This window comes from Neophocaena asiaeorientalis, unplaced genomic scaffold (genome assembly GCF_003031525.2).
Source record: "Neophocaena asiaeorientalis asiaeorientalis breed wild unplaced genomic scaffold, Neophocaena_asiaeorientalis_V1.1 scaffold641, whole genome shotgun sequence".
Taxonomy (NCBI): Eukaryota; Metazoa; Chordata; class Mammalia; order Artiodactyla; family Phocoenidae; genus Neophocaena; species Neophocaena asiaeorientalis.
Window position 1 is genome coordinate 424,784 of NW_020173730.1, and position 21,706 is coordinate 446,489.

General features: G+C 34.0%; 1 protein-coding gene across 1 annotated transcript in view; it reads left to right on the forward strand.

The window, feature by feature from the left end:
• The window catches only part of REDIC1 (regulator of DNA class I crossover intermediates 1), a 65,498-nt gene that overhangs the window by 13,716 nt on the left and 30,076 nt on the right, over positions 1 to 21,706 (forward strand). Inside the window, 3 exon segments of the mRNA XM_024750863.1 lie at positions 12,884 to 13,392; positions 13,678 to 13,747; positions 15,168 to 15,228. Coding sequence (XP_024606631.1) covers positions 12,884 to 13,392; positions 13,678 to 13,747; positions 15,168 to 15,228 — 640 coding nt within the window.

Here is a 21,706-nt window from a genome sequence, read left to right on the forward strand (position 1 = left end):
TTTTGCGGTACGCAGGCCTCTCCCGTTGCAGAGCACAGGCTCTGGACACGCAGGCTCAGCGGCCATGGCTCACGGGCCCAGCCGCTCCGCGGCATGTGGAATCCTCCCGGACTGGGACATGAACCCACGTCCCCTGCATTGGCAGGCGGACTCTCAACCAGTGTGCCACCAGGGAAGCCCCTCAATCTAATATTTTTGAGTTAATTTTTATGTATGGTGTGAGGTAAGGATTTAATTTCACCATTTGCATTTGTGGAAAGAGAAGAATAACTTTTCCCCACTGAGTGCTTTGGGACTTTTATTGAAAATTAATTGACCAAAAATGTGTTTTGTTTTCCCTGTAATCTCAATTCTGTTTTATTTATCAATCATGTCTATCTTTGTTTGTCACACTGTATACTAAAGCTTTAGTATAAGTTTTGAAATTGGGACTTGTATTAGTCCTCCAATTTGTTTTTTCAAAAGTGTTTTAGGTTGTCTTAGCCCTTTGCATTTTCATATAAGTTTTAGGATCACCCGGTCAGTTTCTGGGGAAAAAAAAAGTTTAATTGGATTTTTATAGGGATTATGTTGAATCTATAGATCAATTTGGGAGAAATTTTAACATTTTAACAATCAAATTAAACAATTTTAACAAAGTGATTCTTCCAATCCATGAGCATGAAATGTTTCTCCTAATTGATTTTTCTGTATGTCATAGGAGCTTTATTCTTAATAGCCCCAAACTTCAACTAACCCAGAAGTCCATTAAGAATAGAATATTATATAATATTCATGTAATGGAATAGTACATGGAAAAGAAAAAGAATGGACTGCTAATATATGTAATAGCAAGCAAGAACATGAATAAATCTCAACACAAAAAGAGAACCATTGTATAATTCAATTTAAATGAAGCTCAAAGACAGGCTAAAATAATGTATAGCAACAGTAATCAGAATGGTGGTTACTTTTGAGAGTTATGGACTTCGAGGGACATGAGAGAGACTTCCAGTGTGTTTGAAGTGTGATTTTCTTTCTCTCCAGCTTTAATAACATAACTGACAAATAAAAATTATATATATTTAAAGTGTTCACTGTGATGATTTAATATACATACACATTTTGAAATGATTACCACAATCAAGCTAATTAACACATCCATCACCTCACGTAGTTATCATTATTGTATGTGTGGTAAGACCACTTAAGATCTACTCTGTTAACAAATTTCCAGTGTAAATATAGTATTAAGAACTATAGTCACCATGCTGTACACTAGATCCCCAGAACTTATTCATCTTATAACTAGAAATTTGTACCCTTTGACCAATATTTCCCATTTCTCCCACTTCCCAGCCCCTGGCAACCACCATTCTACTCTCTGCGTTTTTGAGTTTGGCTTTTTAGATTCTACATATAAGTAAGATATACAATATTTGTCTTTCTGTGTCTGACTTTTCACTTAGCAAAATATCCTCCATGTTCTTTCATGTTGTCAAAGTAGAAGGATTTTCTTTTTTTTTTTTTTATTTTGCGGTACGCGGGCCTCTCACCGTTGTGGCCTCTCCTGTTGCGTAGCACAAGCTCCGGATGCGCAGGCTCAGTGGCCATGGCTCACGGGCCCAGCCGCTCCATGGCATATGGGATCTTCCTGGACCGGGGCACAAACCTGTGTCCCCTGCATCAGCAGGTGCAGTCTCCACCACTGCGCCACCAGGGAGGCCCAGGATTTTCTTTTTATGGCTAAATAATATTCTATTTTATTTAATCTTCTTTAATTTTTCTCAGTAATTTACAGTAGTTTTCAATGTATAAGCCTCATGGTTATATTGTTAAATTTATTCCTACATATTTAATTCACTTTATGTTGTTGTGATTGGAATTATTTTCTTTTTTTTAAGTTTTATTGAAGTATAGTTGGTTTATACTGTGTTAATTTCTACTGTACAGCAAAGTGACTCAGTTATACACACATACATATATATGTATATATATATACAAACACACACATATATATATATTCTTTTCCATATTCTTTTCCATTATGATTTATCACAGGATATTGAATATAGTTCCCTGTTCTGTACAGTAGGACCTTGTTGTTTATCCATCCTATATATAATAGTTTGCATCTACTAATCCCAAACTCCCAATCCTTCCCTCCCCCCAGCAGCCCCTTGGCAACCACAAGTCTGTTCTCTATGTCTGTGAGTCTGTTTCCGTTTCATATATATGTCAATTTGTGTCATATTTTAGATTCCACATATAAGTGATATCATATAGTATGTCTCTCTCTTTCTGACTTACTTCACTTAGTGTGATGATCTCTAGGTCCATCCATGTTGTTGCAAGTGGCATTATTTTATTCTTTTTTATGGCTGACTGATATTCCATTACATATATATCTTAATCCATTCATCCATCAGTGGACATTTAGGTTGTTTCCATGTCTTGGCTATTGTAAATAGTGCTGCTATGAATATAGGGGTGCAGGTATCTTTTTGAATTATAATTTTTTCTGGGTATATGCCAGGAAGTGGGATTGCTAGATCATATGGAAACTCTATTTTTAGGTTTTTTGAGGAACCTCCATACTGTTTTCCAGAGTGGCTGTACCAAATTACATTCCTACCAATAGCGTAGGAGGGTTCCCTTTTCTCCACAACCTCTCCAGCATTTATTTGTAGCCTTTTTAATGATGGCCATTCTGAATGGTGTGGGGTTATACTTCATTGTAGTTTTGATTTGCATTTCACTAAGAATTAGCAACGTTGAGCATATTTTCGTGTGCCTATTGGCCATATGTATGTCTTCTTTGGAGAATTGTCTATTTAGGTCTTCTGCCCATTTTTTGATTGGGTTTTTTTTTGTTGTTACTGAATTGTAGGAGCTGCTTGTATATTTTGGAAATTAAGCCCTTGTCAGTTGTATTATTTGCAAATATTTTCTCCTAATCCATAGTTTGTCTTTTCATTTTGCTTATGGTTTCCTTTGCTGTGCAAAAGCTTACAAGTTTGATTAGGTCCCATTTGTTGATTTTTGCTTTTATTTCTATTGCCTTGGGAGACTGACCTAAGAAAACGCTGGTACAATTTATGTCAGAGAATGTTATAACTATGTTCTCTGCTAGGAGTTTTATGGTGTCTTGTCTTATATTTAAGTCTTTAAGCCATTTTGAATTTATTTTTGTGTATGGTGTGAGGGTGTGTTCTAACTTTATTTACATGTGGCTGTCCAAATTTCCCAATACTACTTGCTGAAGAGACTTGTCTTTTATTGTGTATTCTTGCCTCCTTTGTCAAAGATTAATTGTCCATAAGCATGTGGGTTTATTTCTGGGCTCTCTATTCTGTTCCATTGATCCATATGTCTGTTTCTGTGCCAATACCACACTGTTTTGATTACTGTAGCTTTGTAGTATTGTCTGAAGTCTGGGAGCGTCATGTCTCCTGCTCTGTTCTTTTTCCTCAGGATTGTTTTGGCAATTCTGGGTCTCCCATGGTTCCATATAAATTTTAGGATTATTTGTTCTAGTTCTGTGAGAAGTGTCATGGGTAATTTGATAGAGATAACCTTAAATCTGTAGATTGCTTTGAGTAGTGTGGCCATTTTAACAGTATTAATTCTTCCATTCCAAGAACATGGGATATCTTTCCATTTCTTTGCATTATTTTTAAGATTTCCTTTATTAATGTTTTGTAGTTCTCAACATATGTCTTTCACCTCCTTGGTGAGGTTGATTCCTAAGTTTTGTGTTTTTTTTTAATGTGATTTTAAAAGGTATTGATTTTTTTACATTCCCTTTCTGATATTTCATTGTTAGTATAAAGAAATTCAACTGATTTCTGTGTGTTAATCTTGTATCCTGCTACCTTGCTGAATTTATCAATTCTAGTAGTTTTTGTATGGAGTCTTTAGGGTTTTCTATATATAATATCATGGCCATCTGCATATAATGACAATTTTACCTCTTCCCTACCAATGTGAATACCTTTTATTTCTTTTTCTTTTCTGATTGCTGTGGCTAGGACTTCCAGTACTATGTTGAAGAGAAGTGATGAGTGTGGGCATCCTTGTCTTTGTCCACATTTTAGCAGGAAGGCTTTCAGCTTTTCACCATTGAGTATTATATTGGCTGTGGGTTTGTCATAAAAAGCTTTTATTATGTTGAGATATGTTCCCTCTATACCCACTTTCATAAGGGTTTTTATCATTAATGGATGTTGAATTTTATCAGATGCGTTTTCTGAATCTATTGAGATGATCATGTGGTTTTTATCTTTTCTTTGGTTGATGTGGTGTATCACATTGATTAATTTGCATATGTTGAACCATCCTTGTGACCCTGGGATGAATCCAACTAGGTCATGGTGTATGATCTTTTTTATGTGTTGTTGGATTTGGTTTGCTAATATTTTGTTGAAAATTTTTGCATCTATAGTCATCAAAGATATTGGCCTGTAATTTTCTTTTTACTAAAAAACCAATGGATCAATGATGAAATCAAGGAAGAAATTTAAAAATGCCTTGAGGCAAATGACAATGAAAACACAACCAAACAAAAATCTATGGGATGCAGTAAAAGCAGTTCTTAAAGGAAAGTTCATAGCAGTACAGGTCTTCTTTAAGAAACAAGACAAATGTCAAATAAACAACCTAACCCAACACCTAAAAAAATTAGAAAAAGAAGAACCAACAAAACCTAAAGTTAGCAGAAGAAAGCAGATAATAAAAATCAGAGAGGAAATAAATAAAATAGAGATTAAAAACAATAGAAAAAAATCAGTATAACCAAGAATTGCTTCTTTGAAAGGGTAAACAAAATTGACAAACCTCTGGCCAGGCTCACGAAGAAAAGAGAGAAAACCCAAATAATGAAAATAAGAAATGAAAGGGGAAATCATAACTGATACCACAGAAATACAAAAATCCATAAGAGATTACTATGAACAATTATATGCCAACAAATTTGACAACCTAGAAGAAATGGACAACTTTCTAGGAACATACAGCTTGTCAAGACTGAGTCAAGAAGAAAATGATAACTTGAACAGACCAATCACTAGAAATGAAATAAAATCTGTAATTAAAAATACAAAAACAAGAAACAACTCCCTACAAACATAAGTCCAGGGCCAGATGGCTTCACAGGTGAATTCTACCAAACATACAAAGAAGAACTTGTACTGATCCTTCTCAAACTCTTCCAAAAGATTGAAGAGGAAGGAACACTCCCAAAGACATTCTATGAAGCCATCACCATCACTCTGATACCAAAACCAGACAAAGACACTACCAGAAAAGAAAATTACAGGCCAATATCTTTGCAATTATTTTGTTAATATTATTTTTGGATTATTCATTGCTAGTATATAGTTATACAATTTTGTATATTGAAATTGTATCCTTTGGCCTTGCTGTATTATTAGTTCTACTAGTAGTTTTATGAGTTCTTTAGGATTTTCACCATATTGGATTATGCTGTCTATAAATATAGATATTTTTACCTTTCCCCTTTCAATCTGAATACCTTTTGCTTCTTTTTGTTGCCTGAATGCAGTGACTTGAACCTCTAATACAGTGCTGAATAGCAGTGGCAAGAGTGAGCATGTTTACATTGTTTCGAGTCTTAGGGGAAAGCATTTAGCCTTTCACTATTAAGAATGATATTAGCTTTAGGTTTTTGTAGGTGCCCTTTGTCAGGTTGCCCTCTATTCCTAGTTTATTGAAAGTTTTTATCATGGATTTTTGCCAAATGCTCATTCTGTGTCCCTTGAGATTATCATGTAGTTTTTTTTCCTTTATTCTATTAATATATATATTACCTTATTTTCAAATGTTAAACCACCTTGCCTTCCTGTGATAAAGGCTGCTTAATTATGTTACAGAACCCATTTCGTAAAATGCTGGATTTATTTTGCTAATTTTTTAATGATTTTTACATCTATATTCATGAGAAATATTGGTCTGAATTTTTATTTTCTTTTGATGTCTTTGTCTGGCTTTGGTAACAGAGTAATACTTCTGGCTTCATAGAACAAGTTGGAAAGCCTTTCCTCCTCTATTTAATGGAAGAATTTGTGGAGGACTGGTTATTTCTTCTTTAAGTATTTTTGCACCTGGCCTTTTCTTAGTGGGAAGACATTTAACTAATAATTCTTTTTATTTTTAGTTGTTATAGGTCTAATCAGATTTTAAAATTTCTTCTTGAGTACTTTGTGTTAATGTGTGTTTTTATAGGAATTCATCCATTTCATCTAAGTTGTATAATTTGTTTGCATAAAGTTGTTCATAGTAGTCCCTTGAAGTCCTTTTAATTTCTATAATGTAAGTGTTGATATCCTTGTTTAACCTGTTTAATTCCAGATCTGTGTCTTTTCTACTTTTTTTCTTGGTCAGTATAACTAAAGATTTGCTAATTTTATTTGCTAAGTTTTGAGTTTCATCAGTTTTCTCTATTTTTTTTTCTATTCCATTTCTGCCCTAATGTTTATCATTTTCTTTTTCTACTTACTTTGGATTTAGTTTGGCCTCCTTTTTTTTCTAGTTTCTTAGGGTGTAAGCTTAACTTATTGATTTGATATTTTTCTTCTCTTCTAATATAGACATTTAAATCTGTAAAGCAGTGCTTAGAGGTCAACCAATGATTAGTTGAAGGTTGTGTTTAAACACCTTGAGCTAATAAGACTTCCTCCTGGGCATAAGACCTTACATTCAGCCAGGTATGAGTGGATACCTCACATTCAGCCAGGATGAGTGTTATTTTTCAAAGACATTTTGAAAAATGTCTTTGAGTGACATTGTTTCCAACTAGAAGTTTGCTGTCATTCTTATCTTAATATCTGTGTATATATAACATATAATTTTCTCTGTTTTTAAGATTCTTTTATCGTGGATTCTCTACCAAGATTTTTTACAGTGGATTTCTCTCCATTAGGATTAGGATGTTTGTTTTCTATTTCTTGTATTTGGACTGTGTTGAGCGTCTTGGATCTGTGGACTTCTTATTGTTTTTACAAAATTTGGAAAAAATTCAGTCATTAATTTTTCAAATATTTTTTACATATTTTTTCTGATTGCTCTCTCCTGTGTATGCTCACAGCCTTATACATATTTGCAGCTTTCCAGACCACCAGTGATGGCTGAGAGTTTATGAAAGCGTATTTGTTTTCTAGATCTCTCCATGAAATTTCTTGATCGTTTTTTGCTTTCTCCAAGTATTATAGCCTTAGGCAGCTGCAATGTTAGCCTATTCTGATGGTCTGCCACCAAGATAATGATCGATTTTGACAAATTCCCTGGTCATGGGGCTCCCCCATACCCACCTCCAAACTGCCTAGCCTTGGTAGTGCTACCAGCCGTGGAGCTGGGGATGGAGGGAAACAGCCCAAGGCTAAAACTCCACAGACTCCCACTTTTCCTACTAAGGTTTAGTAGTTTTACCTCCTTCTCAGTTTATTGTATACCTTTGGTCACTCCCCAGATTCTGAAATAGTTTTTTTTGCAAATGTTATTTGGTTCTGTTGTTGCTTAGAGTGGGGAAGAATTTGCCAAGTTTCTCTATCAATTCCAGAGGTTCTGCTCCTCATCGATTAATTTTTTAATGTTAAATCAGTCTTGTGTTCCTGAGATAAACCCCACTTGGTCACAGCATGCTATCCTGGTTATGCATTCTTGGATTTGATTTGCTAAAATTTTGTTAGAAATTTTTGAAAGATATTGTTTTCTAGGTTTCTTTTTATTTTAATATCTTGGTCTGATTTTGATATCAGCCTAATGCCAATGTCATAGAATGAGTTGGGAAGTAACCCCTCCAATGTAATTTTCTGAAAGTTTGTGTAGCTTTGGTATAATTTACTCTTTAAATGTCTGGCAGAGTTCATCACTGAGGAGTTCTTTTTGTGGGAATGTTTATTTTTTACTCTAAATTTCATTTCTTACTAGATACAGGCTAGTCAGATTATTTTTAGTGAGATTTGATAATTTGTATTGAATAAAAAAAGTATTCATTTAATCTGTTGTAGAATTTATTGACTTCAAGTTATTCATAATATCCCCTTACAATGCATTTAACATCTTTAACATCTGTAGTGATGTCTTTTCTCTCATTGATAACATCTTCTCCTTTTTTTCTCCTGATTATTCTGATTAGGGACTGGCCAAGTTTACTTATCTTCTAAACGAATTAACTTTCAATTTCACATATTTCTTATTTTTCTAGTATTCATTTCATTGAATTCTGCTTTTATTTCCATTTGTCTATTTAATTTGGATTTAATTTGCTCTTTTTTTTTCTGGTTTCTTAAGGTGAAAGCTGAGGTCATTGAATTGAGACCATTTTTTCTTTTCTGTGTGTGTGTTTGTGTGTGTGTGTGTGTGTGTGTGTGTGTGTGTGTGTGTGTGTGTGTTTAGTGCTATCAGTTTCCCATTAACCACTGCTTTTGCTATATCCTACAAGTTTGAAATGTTTTGTTTTAATTTTCATTCAGTTAAAAAAATTATAATTTTCCTTTTGATTTCATTTACAATCAATTAATTATTTAGAAGTTTGTTGTTTGGTTCCTAGAAACCTCAAGGCTTTTCTGTTATCTTTCTAAATTAATTATATTGTGTACAAGGCAGATGCTTTATGTGATTTGAATCCTTTCAAATTTACTGAGATGTATTACTGTTAAGAATATCATTTACATTTAATGTGACAATTTATATGGTTGGGTTTAAGTCTGTTCTCTTGCTAGCTGTTTTTTATTTGTCCCATATAATTTTGTTCCCCTTCCCTCTTTTTCTGCCTTTTGAGTATTTTCTATGACTTAATTTATCCCTTTTGTTGGCTTATTAGATATAACTCTGTTTTTTGTTTTTCAGTGATTGCTTTAGATTTTATAGTATATATTTAATTTATCATGGACTGTCTTCAAGTTATATTATGCCAATTCAAATATAATATGAGACTTATAATGGTATGCTTCTGTTTCTTTCCTTTAGCCTTTGTGTTGTTGTATTCATACATTTTACTTATATATATGTTATAAATCCATTATTCTTTTTGTTTTAGAGAGAGTTAAAAAATAAGAAAACAATTTTTTATATTCAGTTCAAATTTATCATTTTTGGTGGTCTTCATTATTTTGTGCAGCTCTAGATTTACATCTGGTGACATCTTCCTTCTGTTTAAAAGACTTTCTTTAACATTTTTTATAGTGTGGGTCTGCTGGTGATTAATTCATCTCGTATATTTTTAAGTCTTTATTGTTCTCTTCTTTTTGAAAAATGTCTTTGAGTACCATTGTTTCCAACTAGAAGTTTGCTGTCATTCTTATCTTAATATCTGTGTATATATAACATACAATTTTCTCTGTTTTTAAGATTTTTCATGGTGGATTCTCTACCACAGATTTTCTACTGTGGATTTCTCTCCATTAGGATTCGGATGTTTGTTTCCTATTTCTTGTGTCTGGGCTGTATTGAGCTTCTTGGATCTGTGGACTTACTGTTTTTACAAAATTTGGAAAAAATTCAGTCATTAATTTTTCAAATATTTTTTCTGATTCATCTCCTCTCTTCTTTGGGATCCCAAATAATATGTAAAGTAGTCCAACTGAAGTTTTGTAACAGTTTGCTGATGGTCTATTCATTTTCCATTTTTTCCCTCTCCTTTCATTTTATATATATTGTTAGATTTTCAAATTCACTAATTGTATCTTCTTTGGTATCTAATACTGGTAAATTTATTCAGTGTATTTTTCATCTCTAGAAATTTGATTTAACTCTTTATTTTCCTTGTATCTATTCAATATGCTCAGTCTTTCCTTTAGCTTCTTGAATATAGGGACCACAGGATAACTCTCTTAATGTCTTTGTCTATAAATTATATCATTTTGTGTCATTTCTTAGTCTATTTCTACTAACTGATTTTCCTCCTCATTACAGATTGTAACTTTCTGCTTCTTTGCATTCTTGCAAATTTTGTTTAGATTCTATACATTGTGAATTATCTTTTTGGTTTCTGGAAATCTTGTAATCCTATAGATCATCTTAAGCTTAGTTCTGGGATACAGTTCAGTTACTTGGAAGTAGTATGATTTTATTGAGGGTTGCTTTAAACTTTGTTAAGCAGGACCAGATACACCTTCAGTCTGTGGTTAATTTGCCCTCTGCTGAGGCTATACTCTTCTGAGTCCTCTCCAATTTCCTTTGAATTACAAGGTTTTCCACTCTGGTTGATGAGAACACAAAATTTCCCATCTTTGTGTGAGTTCCTGGAATTGTTCCATCTTCTCATGTTGGGTGGTTCTTTTCCCAGCCTTGACTAATTGCTTCATATGTATGTGCTGGTCAGTACTTGGTTAAAGATTTGAGAACTCTCTGTAGATCTCTGGAGCTTCCTTTTTTTGAAACACACTCCTTCATGGTACTCTGCCCTGTGAACTCTATTTTCTATAGTCTCCCTGAACCCCCAGCCCTATTTCCTCAAGAAGGGTAATCTGTGGGCTCTGACTAGGTTTCCCCTCCAAGTATTCAAGTATTCTGTGGCTTGGATACACTCTCAAGGTAGTAAGCTAGGAGCAGTTATAGGAGTCATTTGATTTGTTTTCTCTCTTTCAGGGATCATTATCCTGTTCTACCTGATGGCCCATGTCTGAAAATTATTGTCTCATGTATTTTGTCTAGTTTTTTAATTTGGTCAGTTGGCAGGATAAATCTGGTTCTTTTTACTTCATTTGGGTAGTCAGAAGACCTGAAATTCATAAGCACCTAGCAATCAGACTGATATTTTCCAAGGCAGAAGGCAGTCGATTTTACTTTTGTACTTGGAACCTTTCAATGTTTTTTATTGGTCTTTTCAGAAATAAAGCTCTGCATGATTTTTGGCCCTTTTGTACCTTTTAAGCCTTAAGTCATAAGTTTTCTTTTACTGATTCTAATCTAGCTTTATTCCTCCTCTTTTCATTTCCCAAACATGCTGCAGACCTTGCATTTGTTATTATTCCATTCCCCAGGGTGTGCTTACTCCTTTCTTCACATGTCTAATCATTCTGTACTTTTAGCTTATTTATCACTTCCTTATTAGGGGCTTTCCTGACCAAACTATCTGAAACATGACCTCCAACATGTTATTCCATCACGTGATTTTGTAGCACTTGTAAAGGCACTATATCTTTATTTGTTTAACTATTTATTTCTTTTATTCATTGTACTTATTAATGGCTAATTATCTTATTTGTTTAATATATTTGTTCACTAGAATATAAGCTGTATTGTCTCCTTACCACATAGTAGGCATACATTAAATTTCTGTTGAATACTCTTTATTTAGATAATAAATTTATCACTATTTTTGTACATAATTTTCATGAATTTTATATTTAGCTATAGGAAAAATTAAATTGTTAAAGAAACTGGATGGATTTATCTTAATAAGACTTAAAAATTTTTAGCATCATGTCTCTCATTTGTACAAGTAACAATTCTTCCCAACATTTGGTCCCCAACTCAAATGCCACCTGCCTGATTTTTCTCAATCAAAAGAATTTCTATGTACTATAGTGAAAATTTACTGTAGGATAGCACTTTTCACTTTCTAATTTTTTCTTGCCTCTTCTAGGCTATTTCCTGTGAGCAATGACTGTGCACTCTACACTTCTGTATTGCCCACATCTTTTGAGTTAGTGATTATCCTGAGTCTGAATGCTTAAGATACCCTTTTAAAATGATGATTTACATTTTGTAGTATGCTTTCTAACTTACTAAGTGCTTTTAAATTTATTTTCTCATTTAGAGTAATAGAAATTTCTCTGGTGTTAATGGTGTATATTATTGCATACTATAGGTTATGCCTTTTGGTAATAACAGAGTAGCATTTTTCTGCCCCAAATACCAATAAGACCCATATTGAGAAATAATGTAGGATCATGATCTGTGTGCATTCATGGACAAAACATCTCTCTCTCCTTAATACCAAACTGAAATATTTTATCTCTCTGTCCCCAACACATGGCGCACTGCCTAGAACAGAGTAGGTGTACTTGCTCATTAAATATTTAATAAATTAATTATAAATAAAATTGGAACTCAATCAGAGTTTCAGCAGTCTATGTTTTTTCTAAATTTCTTTGGTACCTCCAATCTCTGGAACAAAACCAACCCCAAGTAAATTTGTAGATAGTCAAAGGCAACAAAATTCATAATACCTTGATTTCTAATTACTTTCCATGATAACTTTGATTCTTTAATACAAATTGGACATAACTTAGAATTATGATTTATAATAATTTATAATAATTATGCATTAGAAGGGAATTTGCAAGCTATCTGGTCTAGCATTTTCATCTAATCCATCTTATCTCTTGGCTTTATTACTTACGTATGCAGTTGTAGTTATATTGCTCTTCCTTGGGAACTTCAGAGATAGTTTGAGTTCCTTGTTAGGTTGAGAAATATCTGATTTAATGTTCTCATAACAATTTTATTTGACATTTTAACACTAAGGGTAATTATTTTCTCTGAACAGTCTTCAAGGTGTCTTTCTCTGGTTAAATGGAGTGGCATTTATGTACAGTGTTTGCCTAGGTAATTCTCTAGACGTTATTATGGAAGACAGTATAGATTGGTCATATTTTGTTTTGTTAATAAAACAGTAAATTGAACCACATACTGGTTTTTCATGTTGCAGTACTAAACTAAGTGTAGATTATTTTTATACTCACTAAGATATTAGAAGAGGATATTAAACACATTTCCACCCAAAGCAGTATTATTTATTTAAATTTAAAAAATGTAAACATGGTCCACTTAAATGTTAGCAGCTACTCAATATGTTCTGTAAGATTTAACTTCACGTGTTTCTAAATGAGAGTGCTCTATGCTTTTCTTGCTAAATATGTTTTTATTTATCCTAAAGTCCAGAAAATAGAAATTTCCTTACTAGGAGACCTGCTATAGTTGTAGGTGAATATTGTGGAAGCATGGATGAAAGAAGACAGTCAGATTTCATTACTGAAAAAAATTCATTACAACATATTTGGGGAGAAAATAGAAAAAAGTTTTCTAATGAAGATGTGAACCAGCCAACCCCAAGCCTTCTATCAGATAACTGTGACTCTTTTATTAGTGAAAATATGATCAACTTATTAAACATAGATCAACAGAAGATAAAGAAAACCTTTGACAAGTGTTGTTATGACAGTGCAGTCATTAGTTCTGATAAAAACCATTTCACTGATAGATGCATTAGAAGTATTTTTACAGATCCAGAGTTGACTTCTAGTAATTCTACTTTTAATAAATCAAGTTTTCCAGAAAAGTGTCGACCAAACAAGAATTGTCAGAAAGAGTACAACAATAATGAAAGAAATAATTTTAGTACATCTTTTGAGAAGGATTGTTACCCAGCCAACTCTGATAAAAAAGGTTGGTGTTATAGATGGAAAGTGTAATAATCTATTGGGGCTTTTTGTTTGTTTGTTTTCAGCTTTAATGAATATCCGTGTGTGTGTGTGTGTGTGTGTGTGTGTGTGTGTGTGTGTGTGTGTGTGTTTGGAGGAACATGAAATTAAAAATAGAATGACATTCTATTATATGACATTGTGGACCAGTGGCATCCCTCTATATGGGTCATGCTAATAAGCTTCAAATTAAAAAATAGAAATCGTCTATGCTAAAGTTTTATTTCAATGCATACTTTTATTTTTAAAGGAAAATTTGAAAGTGATTACCAAGAGAAGACATCCCAGAAAAAAAATCAGAAATATTCAGTGAACCATATGTAAGTTTTTAGGTAAATTTGGGGAATGCAAATTGGGATCTAATATAATGCATGTTTAAGGATTAAACTGATACAAAGTGAGGTAGGCATAATGCTGTCTGAGGGTGGGCAGACTGGCCTCAAAAATCAATTGTCAGACCTTGGTAATATCACCCTAGTTGAGAGTTTGGTCCTCATATTCACCAGTGCAAAAATATCTTCTTATCTGAATCATAGTGTTAATTAGATATGAGAAAACTGACTTATGTGTTCAGGAAATTTATTTACCCACCAGAATGTCAATTTATTAATTTACAATAAGAAATAGAAAGGTGACATATATAGGAATGCTTACTGGCATAATTTTCTTACTGAATATTTTCTACCTTTTGACAGCTTGCCATGGGAAGGTTGCTTGGTTAATATAGAATCAGAACAAGGGAGTAATAGAATTCAAATGTTAATGGCATAAACAAGCATATCAACAATGTATGGGACTGACATTATAGGAAATTAAAGAAAACTTGTCGTTTCAGAATATACCTAACTTTCTCAGTAATAATTATGATTTAATCACATCTTTGTAATTGAAAATCATGAATTAGAATAGATTTTTATTTTGGAAGTACTTTCTTATGGAAATATGTAAAATATCTATAATACAAAGAATTATTAGATGCCATTTTTATGGCATTGGCACAACAAATTAATTAAAAAATAGATTCACCACTTATTTAATAAAATCAACAACTTAGGTTCTTTGTTGTCAAACCTCCAAATATTCAGAAACTTATGAATGAAAAACAGGATGTTAAAACTTGAATTTTAAAACATATTTTATGAAAGTGATTTAGAACATGGCTTCCAAACCTGTGTGAAGATCCTCATCACTTGAGGGGTTTTTTTTTCCTAATAAATTTATTTATTATTTATTTTTGGCTGCATTGGGTCTTCATTGCTGCACGTGGGCTTTCTCTAGTTGCGGTGAGCAGGGGCTTCTCTTCGTAGCAGTGCACAGGCTTCTCACTGTGGTGGCTTCTCTTGTTGCAGAGCATGGGCTCTAGGCATGAGGGCTTCAGTAGTTGTGGCTTGTGGGCTCTAAAGCGCAAGCTTAGTAGTTGTGGCGCATGGGTTTAGCTGCTCTGTGGCATGTGGGATCTTCCCAGACCAGGGATCGAACCCATGTCCCCTGCATTGGCAGGTGGATTCTTAACCACTGCGCCACCAGGGAAGCCCAAGGGGTGATTTTAAAATACAAAATATCAAGTTTGACCTACACAAAATAAATAGGCTCCTCAAGATAGAGCTTATGAATCCTTATCTTTTAAAAAACTTCTCTTATAATTCTGATCTTTAACCAACTTTGGGAATCATAATTTAGAACAATAATTTTCAGAGGGAATAAAACACACTCTAATACTGTCTTATTTAAAACCCTTAGGGGTAATATCCCTTTGGAAGAATTGTGTTCTAAGCAATCATGGGACTTCGGAATTGGTGAGGTAAAGTACATCTTACATTATCTTTCCAATTAAGCAAGTTGTATTATCATGTCTTATTTTATTATTTAAAATTTACTTTGTTTTAAGGTTAGCTCTTTCTAAAAATTTTCTTTTTAGGGTAACTTTTTTTAATATATTTTTTTACTCTGGGGAAATTATAGCTTAGATTGAGAAATTAACAACATTTCAGAAACTGTAATGTGCCTTATTTTAGTCAAACCAATATAGATGCATTTAACGTTCTTTCTCTAAGTCCTATAAAATTTATTCCAAGATGAAATTTCTTTAGGTTTAATTGCATTACAGGTGAAAATAGTTATATATTTAAGAATACTAAAACATATATAAACACTGGTTACCTAAGTTGTAATTCCTGCTCATAATAAGGGTGTATGATTCAGTCATTCAAAAAACAATACACATTCTTTTCAAAAGCGCATGGGACATTCTCTAGGATAGGTCACATACTAGGACACGAAACAATAAACAGTTAAGGAACAAGCACAAAGATGTAAAATATAGCATAAAAAACCCACAAAATGTAAGAGAAGGGAGTAAAAAATGTAGATATTTTAAAATGTGTTTGAAATTAAATGACTATCAGTTTAAAACAAGTACAGTAAGTCCCCTACATATGAACCTTCAAGTTGAGAACATTCAAAGATGGAAATATGCATTCACATGTCCAATCACATAAATTAATTCATGTGTCTGGCATACATTGTTACATGTATGCGTCTTCTAAAAGTGGTTGTGCTTTTGTGTACTTTACAGTATGGTATAGAGTATAGTAGTACAGTATCTTTATTTCAAGCCCAGGCTGTCTGGAAGCAAGCATAAAAGCAGTGGTGATGTAGCAGGTACTGCTAAGAGGCACCAATTGATAACAATAGAATTGAAAGCCCAGAGAAAGGATGAAGAGAGAAAAGAGGAAGAAGTAACTGAAGAACCAAAGAGATTCACAATGCAGGAAATTTGGTAAGGGGGTTTTCTTCATTTGAGGAGGCACTGTTAGTTTTTGAGGCACAGGACCCAAACTTAGTACATGAAAGTTGCAGCAGCCGTTCAGAATGCAATCCAGTGCTACTGTGTCATCTATGATGAGAAAAAAAGAGCTACTACCCCCCAGAAATCACTGGGTCTTTTGTTTAAGAGGGTAGATAGAATTGAATCCAGCAAGGAACCAGAACTTTTGTCATCAATGTCAGGCGTGTGTAAAATTGCAGCTTGCCCTCCATCTCTCATTGCTGATGATCCTTCAGCTGTACCATCTCCCACCTCCTCTCCCTCCTCCAGTCAGTAATTATTCTTGCCTGTTCACTCGATACCAGCCCCTGTATGCCAGCTGTTTCACTGTACTACTGTACTTTTCAAGGTACTGTACTGTAAGATTAAAAATATTTACTTTTGTGTTTGTTTGCTTTTTATGTATTATTTGTATGAAAAGTTTTATAAACCTATTACAGTACAGTACTATATAGCTGATTGTGTTAGTTGGGTACCCAGGCTAACTTTGTTGAACTTACAAATTGGACTTATGAACGTGCTCTCAGAACAGAACTCATTCGTCTGTAGGGGACTTACTGTAGATATAATTATGGGTCAACATATGTGATCCTCGTGGAAACCACAAGTCAAAAGCCTATAATAGCTACACAAAAAGCAAATAGCAAGGAAACCAAGGAATTACTAAAGAAACTCATGAAACCACAATGGTAGAAACAAAAAGAAAAAATGAACAGAGAAGAACTACAGAAACAACTGGAAAACAAGTGATAAAGTGGCCATAAGTACATATCTGTCAATAATTACTTTAAATGTCAGTGTTTGATCAAAAGACATAGGGTGGCTGATTGGGTAAAAACCAAGACCCTCAATATGCTGCTTACAGGAGGCTTTAGGGCAAAAGACACATACAGAATAAAAGTGAGGGGATGGAAAATGATATTTCATGCAAATGGAAACAACAAGAAAGTGGGAGTAGCAATACTCATATCAGACAAAAGAGACTTCACAACAAAGGATATGACAAAAGACAAAGAAGGGTATTATATAATGATAAAGGGATCAAACAAGAAGAGGATATTATACTTGTTAACATATTTGTACCCAAAACAGGAGCACCTAAATATATAAATCAAATACTAACACTTAAAGAAAGAAAGGGACAATAATATAATAATAGTAGGGGACTTTAACACCTAACTGACATCAATGGACAGATTATCCATACAGAAAATCAATAAAGGAAGAGTGGTCTTAAGGACACACTAGACCAGTTAAACTTAGTAGATATCTATGGGACAGTACATCCAAAAACAACAGAATACACATTCCTTTCAATTGAACACAGAACATTCTCCAGGATAGATCACATACTAGACCACAAAACAAGCCTCAGCAAATTTAAGAGGATAGAAATTGCATCAAGCATTTTTTTCAGAACACAACTGTATGAAACTAGAAATCAACTACAGAAAGAAAAATGGGAAAAGAACAAACACGTGAAGGCTAAATGACATGCTACTGAAAAGCAAATGGATCAACAATGAAATCAAAAAGGAAATCAGAAAGTACCTTGAGACAAATAAAAATGGAAACAAAACTTTTCAAAATACATGGGATATTGCAAAGTCAGTTCTAAGAAGGAAGTTTATAGTGATATAGGACTTCCTCAGGAAACAAGAAAAATCTCAAACAGCCTACCACCTAAAAGAATTAGAAAAAGAAAAACAGAGATCAAAGTCAGCAGAAAGAAGGAAATAATAAAGAACAGAGAGGAAATAGAGATAAAAAACAATGGAGGGCTTCCCTGATGGCGCAGTGGTTGAGAGTCCGCTTGCCGATGCAGGGGACGCGGGTTCGTGCCCCGGTCTGGGAAGATCCCACATGCCGCAGAGCAGCTGGGCCCGTGAGCCATGGCCGCTGAGCCTGCGTGTCCGGAGCCTGTGCTCCGCAACGGGAGAGGCCACAACAGTGAGAGGCCCGCATACCGCAAGAACAAAAACAAAAACAATGGAAAAGATCAATTAAACTAAGAGCTATTTTTCTGAAAAGATAAACAAAATTGATAAACATTTAGCTGGGTTCACCAAGAAGAAAAGAGAGAAGACTGAAATAAACAAAATAAGAAATGAAATAGGAGAAATAAAAACTGATACCACAGAGATATAAAGAAATAATAGAATTCTCTGAACAGTTATATGCCAACAAATTGGACAACCTCAAAGAAAGGACAAATTTCTAGAAACATACAGGCTGCCAAGACTGAGTCCAGAAGAAACAACTTTAACAGACCAATCACTAGTAGTGAAATAAAATCTTTAACTTGAAAAACTCCCTACAAATAAAAGTCCAGGGCAAGATGGCTTCACAGAGGAATTTTACCAAACATATGAAGAAGAACTAATACTTATCCTTCTCAAACTATTCCAAAAAATGGAAGAGTAGGTAACACTCCCCAATTCATTCTACAAGGCCACCATTACACTGATGCCAAAACCAGACAAAGACAGTACGAAAAAGAAAATTACAGGCCAAATATATACATATATATATATTTTTTTTTTTTTTTTTTTTTTTTTTTGCGGTACGCAGGCCTCTCACTGTTGTGGCCTCTCCCATTGCGGAGCACAGGCTCTGGACGCACAGGCTCAGCGGCCATGGATCATGGGCCTAGCCGCTCCTCAGCATGTGGGATCTTCCCGGACCAGGGCACAAACCCGTGTCCCCTGCATCGGCAGGTGGACTCTCAACCACTGTGCCACCAGGGAAGCCCAGGCCAAATATTTTTGATGAATATAGACAGCAGAATCCTCAACACAATATTAGCAAGCCAAATCCAACAATATATAAACAGGATCATACACCATAATCAAGTTGGATTCATTCCAGGGTCAAAAGGATGGTTCAACATTTGCAAATCAACCAGTGTGGTATATCACATTAGCAAAAGGAAAGATAAAAATCACATGATCTCAATATATGCAGAAAAAGCATTTGATAAAATTCAACATCCATTCATGGTAAAAACTCTCATCAAAGTGGGTATAGAGGGAAAATATTTCAACATAATAAAGTCTATTTGTGACAAACCTATGGCCAATGTAATACTCAATGGTGAAAAATTGAAAGCCATCTCACTAGATTCAGGAACAAGTTAAGGATGTTCACTCTTGCTCCTTTGATTTACCATAGTACTGGAAGCCCTAGCCACAGAAATCAGACGAGAAAAATAAATGAAAGTTATCCAAATTGGAAGGAAAGAGGTAAAATGGTCATTAGTTGCAGATGACATGATACTTTATATAGAGAACCCTAAAGTCTCACACAAAAACTACCAGAACTAATAAATGAATGCAGCAAGGTAGCAGGATACAAGAGAAAGTTTTTTAAAATCCCATTTAAAAATCACACCAAAAAGAATAAAATATCTAGGAATAAACTTAAGAAGATGAGAAACCTATACTCTGAAAGCTATAAAACATTGATGAAGGAAATTGAACATGATACAAAGAAATGGAAAGGTATCACATTTGTGGCTTTGAAGAATTAATATTGTTAAAATGGCCATACCACCCAAAGCAATCTATAGATTTCATGTAATCTCTATCAAACACTCATGACATTTTTCACAGGACTAGACCAAATAATCCTAAAATTTATATGGAACCAGAGAAGACCCTGAGTTGCCAAAGCACTCTTGAGAAAAAGAACAAAGCCAGAGGAATTACCCTCTCAGACTTCAGAGAATAAAACAAAACTGAAGTATTCAAAACAGCATGGTACTGGCACAAAAACAGACACATAGATAAATGGAACAGAATAGAGAGCCCAGAAAGAAACCCACAGAACTGTGGTAAATTAATCTATGACAGAAGAGGCAAGAATATACAATGGAGAAATGAAAGTCTCTTCAACAAGTGGTGCTGGCCAAACTAGACAGCTACACGTAAAATAATGAGATTAGAACATTTCCTCACACCATATTCAAAAATAAACTCAAAATGGTTTAAGACCTAAATATAAGACATGAAACAATAAAACTCCTAGAAGAGAACATAGGCAGAATACCCTTTGACATACATTGTAGCAATATTTTGGGGGGTTTGTCTCCTAAGGCAAAAGAAATAAAATCAACAATAAATAAATGGGACCTAATTAAATTTAAAAGCTTTTCCACAGCAAATAAAACCATAGGCAAAGTGAAAAGCCAACCAGCAGAATGGGAAAAAATATTTAGAAATGATGCAGTCAACAAGGGATTAATATCAAAAAATACATAAACAGCTCATACAGCTCAATATCAAAAAAACCAAATAACCAATCAAAAAATGATCAAAGACCTGAACAGACTTTTTCTTCAAAGAAGACATACAGATGGCCAACAGGCCCATGAAAAGATGCTCAACATCACTAATTATTAGAGAAATGCAAATCAAAACAGCAATGAGATATCAACTCACAACTGTCAGAAGGGCTATCATCAAAAAGTCTACAAATAACAAGTGTTGGAGAGGATGTGGAGAAAAGGGGACACTTGTACACAGTTGGTGAGAATGTAAATTGGTGCAGCCACTATGGAAAACAGTATGGAAGTTCTTTAAAAAACTAAGAATAGAGTTAACATATGATCCAGCAATCCCACTTTAGTATATATATCAGGAGAAAAAGAAAACACTAATTTGCAGTTACATGTGCCCCAAAATTTATAGCAGCACTATTTATACTAGCCAAGACATTGAAGCAACCCTAGTGCCCATCAACAAAGTAATGAATAAAGAAGATGTGGGAGATACACACACAGACACACACACACACACAAAATGGAATATTACCTAGCCATTTGCAGCAACGTTGATGACCCTATGGCCCTAGAAGATATTATGCTTACTGAAATAAGTCAGGCAGAGAAAGAAAAATAGTGTATGATATCATTTATGTGTAGAATCTAAAACATAATACATATGAATGCATATGCAAAACAGAAATAGACTCACAGATATAGCAAACAAACTTGTGGTTACCAGTGGGGATAGGAAAGCAGGGAGGAACAAATTAGGGGTGTGGGGTTAAGAGATACAAATGACTAAGTATAAAATAGATAAGCAACAAGGATGTATTGTATAGCACAGGTAATTAGCACAATTATCTTGTAATAATTTATAATGGAGTATAATCTGCAAAAATACTGAATTACTATGCTGTACACCTAATCTAAATAATATTGTAAATCAACTATATTTCCATTAAAAATTGCTTTCCAAGATTCTGTTAGATTTCAGTAAGTAATACAGTAAATAAAATCGGAATAAACAAAACTGAATTATGTATTAATTTTCCTTTTGTTTGATAATCAGTGAAAATATTGTTTACCATCAAAAAAGAGAGAATGAGCTGCTAGAGAGATTTGGGAGTACTCAAAGAAAGGTGTCATAGGAAAGAAAAATGGGAGAGATTTTTAAGGAAGGGAATGTGG